Genomic DNA, 14,838 nt, shown 5'->3' on the forward strand with positions numbered 1-14,838 from the left:
TTCCCCAAAAATTCGACATAGAACTTCTAAATTTGAAACAACTTATGAAGAAAAATTCAGCAAAAACTCATTTTGAAAATTTTTTTTCGAAAACTTTCTCATCTGTCTCTAATTTAGAAGTTCTATATGTTAAAGTTTTTTGAAAGGAATTTTTTTACCCGGGAAATTCAAAAATGGTAAGAACAAAAATATTCAAAAAAAGTAATGAAACATTAAATTATAATGGATGTTTAAAAATAAATTTAAAAAACATTATGTTAATGAAAATACACGCGAAATATTGTGCGACATTTATTTACTTGTTGCTGAGACTGCACTAATGAATGAATTAATGGTACCGCCTACTCCAGTTATATATAGAATACTAAATAAAAAAAAGTGAGAACTAGAGTATTTAATGAAATGTGGACTCGTGCAATTGTCACATAAGTTATAAGTAGCGAACTGTGTAATAGAATATTTTCATCAGTTATGTTAAAATTATTTACAAATATACAAACCAGCAAATATAGCAGAGTCATTGCTCCCTATTTTAATTTAATATTTGGCTTTGATACCAAAGTTAAAATCTCTGTTGTATTGTTACAACCTCATTTTAAATAACAACATAATTGTGAATATTTTTATGGCAAACGTTCATATTGTCGTCGGTTTGAATGATCTGTGATTTTTATTTTTACATGAATCCAAAGAATAAAATTTTCTATAAAGCTGCTGTGACATACCAGGTGCTTTTATTACTCGAGTACTCGTTCAGATAAATATTTATCTAGACTTATGAAAATTATTTTATTTCATTTTACACTCGGTTTATGTGTTACATTCCCAGATCGTTAGATTTAGAATTGGGAATATTGTGTCGTGAATTACTAAAATATACAGCCTCCAAATAAGATTAACGATACTTTCATCGTTTGCTATCATCACATATATTATATTCCACATATATATTATATTTCTCTTATCATAACTAGAAGAGAAAAAATTTTTTGTACCAAGAAATCCATTTTTTTCTGTGAATTCGCCTGAAATAATGAAATCCTTAACGAAAAATAAATTAAGCCCGAATCTAAATTACAGACACAAGTTTCCTATGAAAAAATCCTTAATTTTGAATCTCTGGGTTAATATTTTGGCTTGTGATTCAAAACAACCGAAACTGTGTTACTATAAAATATAAATATGTAAATGTAAAAAGAGTAATAAAGATTTTATTATTATAGTTTACAGATTCTGTAGACTCAATTTATTATGAAGATCAAAACATCTGATTATAAATTTCATACAATTATATTACTAAAGAACTATAAATAAAGCTCAATAATAATTTATCTACTAAGAATTCAAAATAAAAGGCTATTTCATTAATGAATATATATGCAGGTATTTGTATATATGTATGTGTAGATACGAACATGAAATATCGAACGACAATTCACTGTTCACTCGGACTTGCACTAATGAATGAGTAAATGTTATAGCCTACTCCAGTTATATATAGACTAGAAGTGAAGAAAAAAGAAAAAATATATATAAAAGCATGAGTATTAAATAAAATGTAACAGTCGTGCAATTGCATTGCTTGTTGTGAGTTCAAAAGTGCGTGTCTAGTCCAACAGTGTGATGTTTGAAAAAATAAATAAACCGAGCAATTTAACTGAGGCATTATTACCTATTTTAATATGCAATTGGACATTCGGTCACCAAATGATACAATGTAACCAAAATAATTTCGTAGTGTTACAGAAATTTTTTTACTTTGTTTTCATAATATGTATTTATGTAATTACTTGGAGTTTGGCGATAGTATATTCGTTGAGTGCAGCTGTGGCTACTTATCAGGAAAATATATACTGGGTTGTTATTGGTGTGAATGCTTGGATATTTTTTATAAATATTATTTTAGGTTTGATTTTTCGAAATGTGAGAAATTTTTTTATATTTCAATCAAAATAAAGAAGCGGCAGTGCGAAATATTGATCGAGCTCCATTTGATGACCGGGTATTGAAATATCCTTGAAAATGGGAAAATTGGGAAATTTTAATTTATGAAAAATTGAAAACATGGTTATTTTTCATGTGATGAATTTACCAATTTTTCTAATTTTTATAGGACATCTTGTGGAAATTTTTCTTTGAAAAAGTGGAAGTTATTCTTAGAAATTTAAAGTAAAAGTTTTGAAATTCTTATAGAATTTTCAAAACAGAAATTATTATCAAGTTCAAAAAAAATAATATAAAATTCTGAGAAGTAAAACATGGAAAATTTTCTAGATAAATTTTTAAGACTTATTAAAAGTTTGAGCAGAAACTTTTCTTGCCAATAAAAGAAGTTTTTCAAAATTATTCAGAAAAATCTACTAAAATTAAGAATATTTTCATGTTACATGAAAAAAATTTTTCAAAAAAACAACTTTTTTGTTGTGAAAATTTTCTGCCCAAAGTTTTAATAATTCTTCTAGAAAAGTCACAAAATTTGACTTTTCAAGACTTTATATAATTTTTTTTCACTTAATAATACTTTTCCAGAGTTTTCAAAAGAAAATAAGATTTTCAATCTGTAAAAAGTATTTTAACTTTTGCAGAGTAAAATTTCTGCCACAGTTTCAGAACGCGGTCATTAAATGGGACCGGGTCAATATTTGGCACTACTACCCATGTTATTTATTATTCAATAGATAAATTTATTATTTGACAGAAAGCCCGGATGATTCATATAAGATGCATGAGAGCCGATAAAAAACTTGAAAATTTAGGAGTTCCAGTAAACAACCAGCGGTCTTTTAGATATTCGCTGATCACGACAATAATCTGGATAGTCACTGCACTTTTACTTAATCTTTTGACAATCATATGGAACATCGAATCTGATGAAATAGTTGTCGATAGTATTATCACCTACACTCTTCATCATCCAACGCATATGAATTATTTGATTGATTTAACTTTTTGTCTGTTGGTACACAACATGAGTATAAGATTCAGAAAAATTAACAAGGCTCTTTTGAAGTTCACGGTGCTACAGAGTAATGACTTAATATTGACTAAAAATAATAAGCTAATATTAGACAATCGTTGTGGTGTCTGTAATCAAACTTCATCACGTCTCAGTAACAGTCTCCATATACTCAAGTAAATTTGTTAAGTACTTTGTGTTATAAATAGAAAAAATTATCACATTATTAAAATGTTAAATTATTCTTTAGAAATATTCATTTAGAACTGACAACTTTGTGTGAAAAAATAACTAACATATTTGGAGTTCAAATAATAATGACCACGGTGTCGTCATTTACATTAATTACTGCTACCCTATATGATTTGTTTTTGACAATGAAGGATCCGAAAATTAAAAATAATGAAAAAATATATGAAGCTTCCGTACTTTTGAGTTGGGTTGTAATTAACATCGCTAATTTTCAATTCATTAATTTTATTTCTGCCCAAACTGTGCATGAGGTATATATAGTCATATACATATACGAGGATCCATATAAAAACCGACTAATTTTTTTTTCGATCATATGTTCCTCAAAAACTCCAGTTTTACTTTTTTTGGACCGTCTCCAAAAATTAGCATAATGGAAAATGTTTTGAAGACGACCGAAAATTTGGAAATTTTCGTTTAAATATTAATATTGCTTTATACTCTTTCACTCTCGGATTACATAAGTATGTGAACGCAAAACTAGAAAATGGGACACAAGGAAAATACGTTATAAATATATATATTGTTAAGGTCATATTCCATTTCAGGGATAATTCAATTTTGAAATAAATTATTTAATTTTATTGTTTTAAATCGCTGGTAATTTTTTTTATCGTGAAAAAAAGTCGCGATTAAGTAAAGATTGTACGAAAAGTCATTTACGAAAACATGCAGTGTCATGCTCGGAAAATTTCAAAATTTTTGAGTGACGTCTAAAAAAGTTATGTCGATTTTTTTGGATCATTGAAAATACATAATTTAAATAAAAAATGTAATAATAAAAATTTCTATTTCAAGTGGGATCGAACAAACAAAATAATCCACAAATTAGAATCACAATCTCAGGATACCGAACTCTGTTCCACGATTCAAAAATTTGCGTTACAAATGTTGCAAAACCCATTGAAGTTTTCGCCATGCGGATTTATTGATCTCGGGTACCCATTTGTTCGAGACGTAAGTAAAATAATAAACGTAAATTTTTCTTTTCTTTTAAATAATTATAAATATTTTTACAGTTTGCTGGAACAATAACAACTTATCTGATTATATTAATCCAAATGGCGCCAAACCAGTAGAAAGTAATCTAGTTTAAAATCATAAAATAATCATCACTACACTGAAAATACACCATACATATCATTATTACTATTAACTACTTATTGAATATCTTAGCGTAATTAAAAATATGAATAATTAAGATGTTTATATGTAGTGACAATAATCCACTGGGTACATTTTTTAATAAATTATGTTTATTCCGTATGAACATCAGATAACTTATCAATTATCGTAACCGCTAATGTATTAACTACCGCCAGTCGTTGAGTATTTAATTAGAAGGAAAAAATAATAGATAAAAGCTCGGAAATTGAATAAAATGTAACAGAGTCCATTTGTTTATCAAGTGTACAGGTTCAGACACTCCATTTCAATCAGTACTCCGCCATGTTTAAATTAACGTACAAGCCGAAGAATTTAATCGAGTCATTGCTACCCATTTTGGTACCCAACTGGATCTTTGGGCATCAACTACTTCAATATCCGATAAAAAATTTTGAATTTTTCCAAACATCTTTCTACTCTATACTAATCGTTACTTCTTTTTACTCTGTTTTGGGATATACTATGTGGTATTGCTACAATTTACCTTGGTTTAGTTATCAAGAAAATATATTTTTTGTCACTGTTATTGTTAACATTCTGATATTATGGGTTAACATTGTTCTTGGTTGGATTTTTAAAAAAGTAAGTATTTTTTTGTATGACTAAAAAAAAATTGTTCTGTTGCAATAATATTTCAAAAGTATTCATTGAAGTTGGCAGACAGGTTTCGGATTTTTTTTTGGCAAATCAGTTACGCGACAAAATAGCCATGTGAAAATTTTCCACGAATCTTGATAACACATCAAAAATTTCTATAAGACATGAAATTCATACAAATTTTTGAAAAAAGGTAAAATATTAAATTTGTCAAATTTTTTAGGAATTTTGGGTGAGTTTTATATCTCGTGATTATTTTTAATGTTCATTTTAAAATTCGTGGAAAATTTTCAAGTGAATATTCAGTTCTGTCACCGAACAAATATCATATGAAAATAAAAAATATGCATATGTAAAAAAATTTCAAAAATTAGTTCAATTTTTTGAAATATTTTTTTTTTTTATAATTCGTGGTTTTGAAAAAAAAATTAATTTTAATAATGTTCATAGTTGTATCATTCCATACTTGTATATAATTAATTATGTTTGTACTAAGTAACTAATTATGTTTGTAAAAAAGCGAGCACGGACATTTAACATGAGATGCTTGAGAGTCGATAAAAAACTGAATGATTTAGGAATGAGGATCAACAATCAACAGGCTTACAAATATTCTATAAAGCTGATTATTTCTTGGGTGACGAGTGTATTTATGCTAAATTTTATTAGTACTCTATGGAGTTATAACCGTTGGAGTTATCTACAAAACATTGCTGTGATTTTTACGCTTCAATATGCAATGCACGCTAATTCTTTAATTGACTTGAGCTTTTGCTTACTAATACGACACATGGAACTCAGATTTAAAAATATAAACGCGGCACTTTTGAAGTTTCAAGTTATACCTTTCGAAGATCTATCAATATCAACCAATCAGTTTAATCAGAACAGAAAAATTGTCGAGAATCGTGCAATTTTGTCAAGAAATACATTGAAAAATTTTAATTATGTTCTCCCAATTCTTAAGTAAATTATCATCATAATTACACGGAGAAATTATATTTTTCTATAAAATCACAATCATATTATTTTATATGTATATGAATTACTTTCAGAAACAGTCACCTAGAATTGACTTTGCTGTGTGATGAAATAACACAAATATTTGGAATTCAACTAGTAATGACGATAATTTCATCATTTGTTGTAATAACTACTATGCTCTACAATCTATATCTATCACTTTTAAATACAGAATTGACAAACACAGCCGAAATGTGTAGATTTATAGTTTTAGTAAGTTGGGTCGTAAGCAATGGGTTGAAATTTATGTTCATCAATCAGGCTTGCTCCAAAACAATAAGTCAGGTATTAATCACTTTATATATTTATTCGAACTTTAAATGAATAAAATAAAAAAATTTTTAAAAAAAGTGGAAACAGACTGGAAAAATAATTCATGAATTTGAAATTCAATCACAAGATGCTGAGTTCTGCCGAAAAATTCAACAGTTCTCAATTCAAATCTTGCAAAATCCTCTTAGCTTTTCACCCTGTGGGTTAATAAGTCTCGGCTACACGTTAATGCGAGATGTAAGTATTCAAAAAATTATTTTAATCGATTTTTTTATATAAAATTATTTATTTACAGTTGTCTGGGTCAATAACAACTTACCTCGTAATTTTAATCCAAATGAGTAATGCCGATCAACATTAGATTTAAATTTTTTAAATAAATTATTCATCGTTATTTGTATGAAAATTCGAGTCCCACATTCTTGAGTAATTTTTTTGCATTTCCTGTTAAAAGTCGCCGTAATACTTTGTCAAAATTTGGCTTGCATATTTTTTCAAATTTTCTAAACTTAACTTCAGAAAGTTGTCACACAAAAGCCGCCTAATTCTAAAAAAAAATGTAAGAAGAAACCGATACTTAAAAAATTTATATAAAAAATATTTTCCTAAATATGAGGGTCGTGATTTTTTGACCTGCCCAAATTTCTCTTCAGTTAAAAAAATACTTCTATCTGCATTAGTAAGAGAAATTATGTCTTGAAAAAAAAATCTTCTCTCCTGTATAGTTTACAAAAATGGATCTAGACAATTTTCTACTGAGAACGACGATATATATAATATATAAAAATATATAAAATAGATGTAGCAAACTGTCTTTATAAAAATCAAGCAATAAAAAACTCTATTTAGTTTGATGGATTTGGATATATTTTTATTGGATTAGCCGTGTAAGTCCGATGGAACGTTAAATCGTCGATCGAGTACTCGTGAATTAGGAAACTACAATAGGGAAAGAATTGATGGGGTCAGAAGGGGCGACGATCCGTGAAGTTGGCCTCCGTAATCTCATTCTTTTTCACTTAACGATAGATGCAAGAGAAAGGAAAAAAACTATCGTAGCTTCAAGTAATCCTGAGGGAATCGAGAAATGCTGTTTTCGATACTAGGGACAGTCCAGATCCAGATGCCCGACTGATATAGATGATCATCATCATCGTCACTTGAGTTTAAATCAATTAATTATAAACTATTTAATTGCTTTGATGTGTAAGTAGATGACAACTTTACAATTTTATTTAACTGGTCGGAAATAAATTAAATTTTATATATTACATTTATAATAATTATAATACTTTATGCTTCTAGCACGTGATTGAGGTACGCGATGTAGCAAATTGCCAGCCGAAGAATCTCAATCTTGGAAAGCTTTTTGTCGGGCGGCAAAGTCGGTAGCAACTTTCTCAGTTCAGCAAACGCAAGATTGAATGCTTCCACTCTTACTCTTTCCCTATTCAAATAATTTCTCGTAATGAGTGTCTATTTATTTAAAATTCAAATAATTATTATTATTTTTAAATTGTTACCGAGTTGCGTGGGCGGTTCGATATTTTTGAGTGGCTCGTCTTCGCCGTCGGCGTTCCTCACGCGAAAGTGTACTCAGTGATCCCGTTGAATTTATTCCATTAGACCCACTATGACTTACATTCATCGAATTTTCTCTTTCTCTGAAAAAATTTATTCTTTACACCAAAAAAAAAGAAAATTAACAACGATTGGTTATAATTTATCTTGAGGTCTTAATTTACACACCTGCGGGTTCGAGATTGAACACTTAAATTGCAACACGTCGTTATTGGATGTAATGCTTCACGCTCCATTTTATTATTGTAATTATTATAAATATTATTATTATTATTATTATTATTCATTAATTTTAATCTGGAAAATTTTATGTACATAAATATTTTGTTTGTGTTTATATTTATCCGAAAAAGGGCTACAAGTCATTTAATTATCACACTGTGTCAATATTTTACCCCTTTGATTTTTTTCCCATAAGAATTGCCAAGTATTTGAACAAATAATCGAATTATGGGATTTTCAGATGATTATTTATTTTTTTCAACAATTTAATTTATATAAAAAAAAAAAATAAAAATATGCACTTGTAGAAAATTAAAAAAACTATAAGTGCAATTTTTTGGAATATTTTTTTTTTTGAAATTTATCGTTTTTAAAAAAATCCAAAAATTATTAGACGTCGGTTAACTTCCGTATCATTATTTTCTATGCACTTTTTCGAAAAAAAAAAGCCGCATAACTCAGGCTGGCGGGATTTATTCAGTGAAGAAAATGATTTTGAATGAAATCTTCAAATTTTTCCATTGAAACTGTGTTAGATTTAAAATTTCCTCAGCATAATTTCTTGTGAGAAGAATATACAGTATTTGAAAAAGTTATTTTTTCTCTCAGTGCACTAGAGAAGCAGTAAATCATAAAACCATGAGTTATGCAGGATCATTAAAAATTTATTAAAAGCAAATATCAGTGGGGTAAAATATTTTGTCAACTTTTATGTTAAAACAGCCATTTAAATGGATTCGATTCCATACTTACTATAATATTCCATTTAATAGTTCCACCGGTGACGATATTTTTTATTTACGACACTTTTTATCCCACTGTTTTCAACGATACTTTTAAAAATAAACTACCCCGAGATTATATTCTTTACTCAAATAAATAAATTAATTAAGCTAGCACTTGGTGATGGGAAAAAATAATTGCAATTAAAAAATATATATTATCTGTAAAAATAAATGAATCCAGATTTTAAAAATAGGATTAATAGCACTAAGACTGTGTAAATTACTTGTCAAGTAGACAAGACAACGGGTATAAGATATCTGATAAGATTTAGATCTGGTCCATGGGACAACGCAGTGCGCGGTTGTTAAGGGTAAATTCCACCCTCAAAACAAGCCACACCCTCGAATTCAAGTATTTGTCGAGACCACCAATTGAGATTCAACCCGCGTGATTACCGACAACACGCCTACTATTTTTGCCTATGCCGCCATTTAGACTTTAATTTTTATAAAAAAAAAAAAAATACTTCCAATCAATCAAATTTTTCGAATCGATTCTCAGCCTGATAAATGGAATTAAGAGGGAGAAAAAATATTCAAAAATTTTGTCGCTTGCTAGTTTCTGCTACTGGTCAACTGTCGGGCCAAAAAATTTATTTATTATTGGGGGTAAAAAAATTGTTAAGTATTTAAGTATTTAAAAAAATTTGAAACAAATCGATGAAAAGTGTATTTGAGTATATCTGGGAACACACAAACAACACGAGTTTTGCAGATGTGTCTCTTGCACCTGATCCTCGGAGAAAATCCATACTGTCTCGACTCCTCCCATCTTTGCAATTTCATTTTTTACTGAGTTCTTACCCTTAATCGTCTTTATATTTTCGTCAGTTTTAATTCATCTGAGAATATTTATATTTAAAATAAATGTATAAAGTAGTAGACTCTAATATTTGAAGTAAATAAGAGCAGTGACAAATTGATCTGCGGGAAAGTCACGTGTCGGCACGCGTCTTAGACATGACAATGCATTGACACCTTCCCTAAAAAATAAACATAAAACAACCCTATCATCATTGTCAGCCAACAGATTACACTCTTGGGATTTTTAAATTTCTTATTGTTGATTAAAATTATACCTTCGCCACTTGCTGTATTTTTACATCACGTGTCTGACAAATTGCTCACAAACATTTTTTAAAATATCAATTAAGTCATTTAATTATTTATAAAAAAAAAAAAAAATATCATTGTGACAAAAAAAAAAAATCATAAATATCGATAATAAATTTTTTTAAAAACTATTAATTCCTGACAGCAATTGGAGTTTCAATGTAATTTTAATTTACTTCCGAGACAGCAAATTTACTGCAAAAATTTATGAAGCAAACGTTTGCTCTTTAAATTTAGAGGTAACTTTTGTCGGTTTAGCAGATCGTAAAATGTTCAGTCTTATCATCACTCTAGATAATTTATCGATGATAATTTTAACGCGACCCGTAATAGCAATTTTGATCACGAGGGGGAGGAAATCTACAATAAGATGTCAAGTTGACTGCAAAAACTTGGTGAAATAGTTGACGAGAACTTGCAGTCAATTTGGAAACAAAATTTTGGTATTTAAGTTTTCGATTACTCACCATCAAATTGATGACAATTTGAGCTTTTATAACTATTGACTATTGACTGCAAGTTGTTAAAATCTACTGCCGCAACATCGTGAACTTGCCGGGAAATTGAAGGCAACTTTTCATAAACTAATGAATGTCAACTTTCTCAGAAATTTGTCAGTAAGTTGTCAACTTTTGAAAACACTAATTTTTGTGTTTAATTTAGCGAACAATTACAGCAGTAAATTGCCGTCAATTTATCTAATTACATCCTGCAGCTGCTCCAATATCTACGAGAGATTTTATTTATCCACTACTGGTAACTTAACTATTGATTAATATTGAAATTCAATAATAATTCTCAATTATTAATAAAAAATTTCATTGATAAATTTTATAAATAGAAAACTAAAGTAAAATTAATGAATTAATTACCGACATCAGTCAATTAAATAAAAATCAATTATTAATTAAAATAATTAATTTTGATAAATTCATGATTATTCAAAAATTTAAAAGAATTTATTAATAGTTTAGATTTAAAATAGAATGGAATAAAAAAAGTTATTAAAAAAAAAAAAAAAGTGATTAAAATATATATGAAGCAGCATTAGCTTCAGTAGATATGACTCGGCAGCTAAAATATTAAAATCAATAGCGTTTATTATTTTATCATTAATCGCTTATTATGCTCAATCAATTTCCTCGGCTCTGTATATAAATACACATACAAAATTAAAAAATAAAGAGTAGTGACGACATGATAGGAGCGTTATTACATTCGCGGTTTCACACACGAGGCTGATCGATCGCTTGGCTGTATCCCTCGATTATTTTCTCGCTTATAAATAATAATCATAACTGCAATACAAATAGACATAAAGTAGCCTCATAAATTAATATAGTGTTTTTTAACCTTGCCAGAGATATAATTTAATTTTATAAATAAAGTAAAGTAAACAAAACCCGAAAAAAAATTATATAACATGAGGACGCGAATCACAAGACACTTAAATAAAATAAAATTAATTTTAGCGACAATGAGGTTCGTATTATTTATCACTAAATAATTTATATATCCTCCATAAATTTTTTATGCCAATAAATAATAATTTAAAAAGTTAATCAATCATCCGTTAAAATTTTTAAGTATCAAAATTTTTTTTTTAATTTTTATAAATTTAAAACACCTGGTAGCTTTTTATATTTTTCAGACTAGGTTGAAGGCCTTTGGCACTTGCCAAGGTCTCTAAATAAAGACTTTGTTACGTTGTGTAGGCGTTTTTATATAAGACTAAATTTGTTTCATAATTACGGAAATACTTTGGTAACAATTACCATTACCTTGATAATTATCAACCGTTTAATTTGTTTTTAATAATTTAATTTAATAAAATCTATACACTGTAAAAAAAAGGGAAAGTCTATTCGATGATTTTTAAATTTTTGGTGTTAAATTTCAACACCGATAACGGTTTTAAAATAACACCACCAGTGTAAATATTTTTTGCCAGTGTTAAAAAAATTTTCCGGTAAAATATTTTTCAGTGTGGAAAATATTTAAATTTTCACTTAATCACGAAGTTAAACATTACTTTTATTAATTAATTAAATTATTGGTAATTGAAATAGTAGACGTAAAATTAAATTTTTATATTTTTTTTTTCTAATTTCTATACGTGGATTTTTTTTACAGATTTAACACCGTGAAATTACACCGTTTACACCAGTGTTATTTTATTTTAACACCGCTCTTTTTACAGTGTAGTCAACTTTTAAAAAAAAAATTCATATATATATACAGACATATATAATTATTAATACATATATTATTGATTTAACTCATGTGACCCTCATTTTCCCACGGGCTCGTTCGGCTGCTGAGATCAAGTTTGCCGAGTACAGAGAATACATACATATATATATTAATAATACATATGTAGCATTTGTGAGAATAGACCTAGAAATAAAGTATATAGATAGAGGGTTGGTAAGCAGCTGCGCAAAGTAACAGACCAAGTGATGCTGAGAAAAGGGTAGTGGGCAGTGGGTGGTGGGAAATTGTGTGGGATAGCTGCATGACCTAGAGCAACCGCGCATAACAGCTGATTTCGTAACATTCATACTTGGATTCTCTTGTCTACACATGCAGGAATGCCTTATATACATGTATATATATAATATCATAAGTACATATGTATTATTTGTTGTCACCGGGACTTAATGCAATTTAACAATTTTTAAATCAGCTCACAGCAGCCAGATATATTTATTTATTTATATATTTATAGGCCTTGAACGTGTGAAATCCGATGAGAGCTTAGACATACATTGCAGTATCGTAGTTGTTCAGGAAATTAGACATTATTGGTCGTAATAATAATAATAATAATGAGTAATGCGGTGACAATAATAATGAACCGGAAATTTACGAACACTAAATTCAATGAGCGATTCTGTTTAAGTGGGAGTTGAAGGCCAACGATTACGATGAAAGAAGGGCTGGAGAGTCTAAATATGTGTTGGTATTTTTATATATATATGTATGTATGTATATATATATATATATAAATGATTGGGTGGTGTGAGGACTATGTATAGCCCCAGTAGGAATCGGTACTCGGCGGGGCGCAAGAATAAGCTATAGGTAGATAGGGAGGGGGAGGGGGAGGTTTTGAGTAGAAGAGTGTAGAAGAGAGCCGAGAGTCCGAGTAGTCGAAGCAAAACTCAGAGAACGTATTTCGTTGCGATCCGTGTACCTAGTCGACACGTATATATTTTAATTATATATAAATATAACTTATAACTTAAAAAGTTTCTATTCTCTTCCTGCATCTCTGCTACTGCTTTTGTTCTGTATCTTTTTCATTAAGCTGCAAGGGTGAGTTTTATTTGACTCTTTTTTATTTTTAAATTTCCACCTTTTGTTCTAATTTAGCTTAATTACTTTTTTCGACCATTTTGCCTGGTTTTACTTTTGCAAAATCAAGTGCGCACTTTTCAAAGACTGACGTGTTTTGTTTATAGATTTTTGTTATTATATATATGTATATATATTTAATATTTAAATCAATAGTCGAGCTCATCGCGTCTATAGATTTAATAAAAGTAAATTTTTTTTTTATTCATTAGAGTAATTAGGTTTAATAGTTTTAAAAATAGTAGTATATCTTCAGTGGGTGCAGTCGTTACATAACTCGTCCAGTGGTGCTCTCTACCCCTTTGCTAAAAAAATTTAAAAAAAACTTTCTCCGGTTATTTTTGATGCTCACTCGAAAATAGACTAGATTTATAGGAATTATTTAAACTGACGAGCAGACTAATAAATTTAAGTTAAAGTCAGTAAATCAATTGTACTATAGATATTTATATATAGATGATGATAAAATATTTGGTTGCGATAAATAGTCAGATAAATTTGATCGCTCAACAAAGATATCTTGGTATGTTATTGTCAATAGTGTCATATTTATTTGATAATAATAATTGCAAAAGAAATTATTTTTATGCGATACTGGTTAGCCATGGAGTGAATGTAGCAGATAGAAATTTTTTAAATTTTAAATAAATTACAATAATGAAATTTTAAAAAATGCGCGTACTGATTTTCCATTTATCTTGATGCGCATTTTTTTATTTTTTTTTTTCTACTTACGTTTTATTCACTTATTCAAAAATTTGAAAAATTCCCGCTTGTTACATTCACAAGTCAGCCGACCTGATAATTTTTCAAATTTCTAAAAACGATAAATTATAAAAAAAAAAATATTTTGAAAAATTGCACTTGTAGTTTTTTGAATTTTCTACATGTGTATTTTTTTAGTTTTTTTATTTTTGTAATTTATTTGGTGACAAAAAATCCGTAAATTTTAAATTGTGGTAACTTCCGTATATTTACGAGTGTGAATGTACCAGACAAATTCAAAATTATAAATAATTAAAAAAAAACTATTTATAAAAAATACACTAATTAATTTCAAAATTTTCCAAGTGCGCATTTTTTCAAAATTTTATTTTATTAATTATTTACTCTATTTATTTATAATTTAAAATTTTATGTCTGCTACATTCACACATATTTTTATTTTGAAGCCAATTATTAATTATAGAAGAGATAAAAAATTTTGTAAAATGATAAAATCAAAAAACTTTTACTGTATAGCACAAGACAATTTAAAATGAGCACACATTATATGCCTGGTAATTTAAAACGGAAATTAATCATTTATGCGCGTCAAGTATGTACATGAGCATGAATAAGCTGAGAGTTTGTCATAGCAATTTCGGTGATCATCTCTTTACAACATAACTCCAGTGCAAACACGTTTTACCCGCTAGATTATAATCATAAAATTTTTTGCTCAACTCGCTAAATATTTCACTTGAAAATCCTCCAAGTTTCGCAGATTAGATAGCAAAATTTTATGAGCCT

The 14,838-nt window shown here is 28.3% G+C and overlaps 1 protein-coding gene across 1 annotated transcript; it reads left to right on the forward strand.

Moving 5' to 3' along the window:
- The first annotated feature begins 1,581 nt into the window (after positions 1-1,581).
- On the forward strand, positions 1,582-4,287 carry LOC103569384 (putative gustatory receptor 28b). Its single transcript, XM_008546668.1, has 5 exons — positions 1,582-1,923; positions 2,699-3,132; positions 3,207-3,459; positions 4,007-4,165; positions 4,228-4,287. Exons 1-5 carry the CDS (start codon positions 1,624-1,626, stop codon positions 4,285-4,287), a joined length of 1,206 nt encoding a protein of 401 aa, XP_008544890.1. The 5' UTR covers positions 1,582-1,623.
- The last annotated feature ends 10,551 nt before the right edge of the window (positions 4,288-14,838 follow it).

The sequence above is a fragment of the Microplitis demolitor genome, chromosome 5 (genome assembly GCF_026212275.2).
Source record: "Microplitis demolitor isolate Queensland-Clemson2020A chromosome 5, iyMicDemo2.1a, whole genome shotgun sequence".
NCBI classification, from domain to species: Eukaryota; Metazoa; Arthropoda; class Insecta; order Hymenoptera; family Braconidae; genus Microplitis; species Microplitis demolitor.

Bases quoted from the DNA above. Each gene is read 5' to 3' on its own strand.
- LOC103569384 (XM_008546668.1), top strand. From the start codon at position 1,624: ATGTTTGAAAAAATAAATAAACCGAGCAATTTAACTGAGGCATTATTA. The intron at 3,133-3,206 runs GTAAATTTGTTA...ATTATTCTTTAG, and splicing joins AACAGTCTCCATATACTCAA to AAATATTCATTTAGAACTGA. The intron at 3,460-4,006 runs GTATATATAGTC...TTCTATTTCAAG, and splicing joins CTGCCCAAACTGTGCATGAG to TGGGATCGAACAAACAAAAT.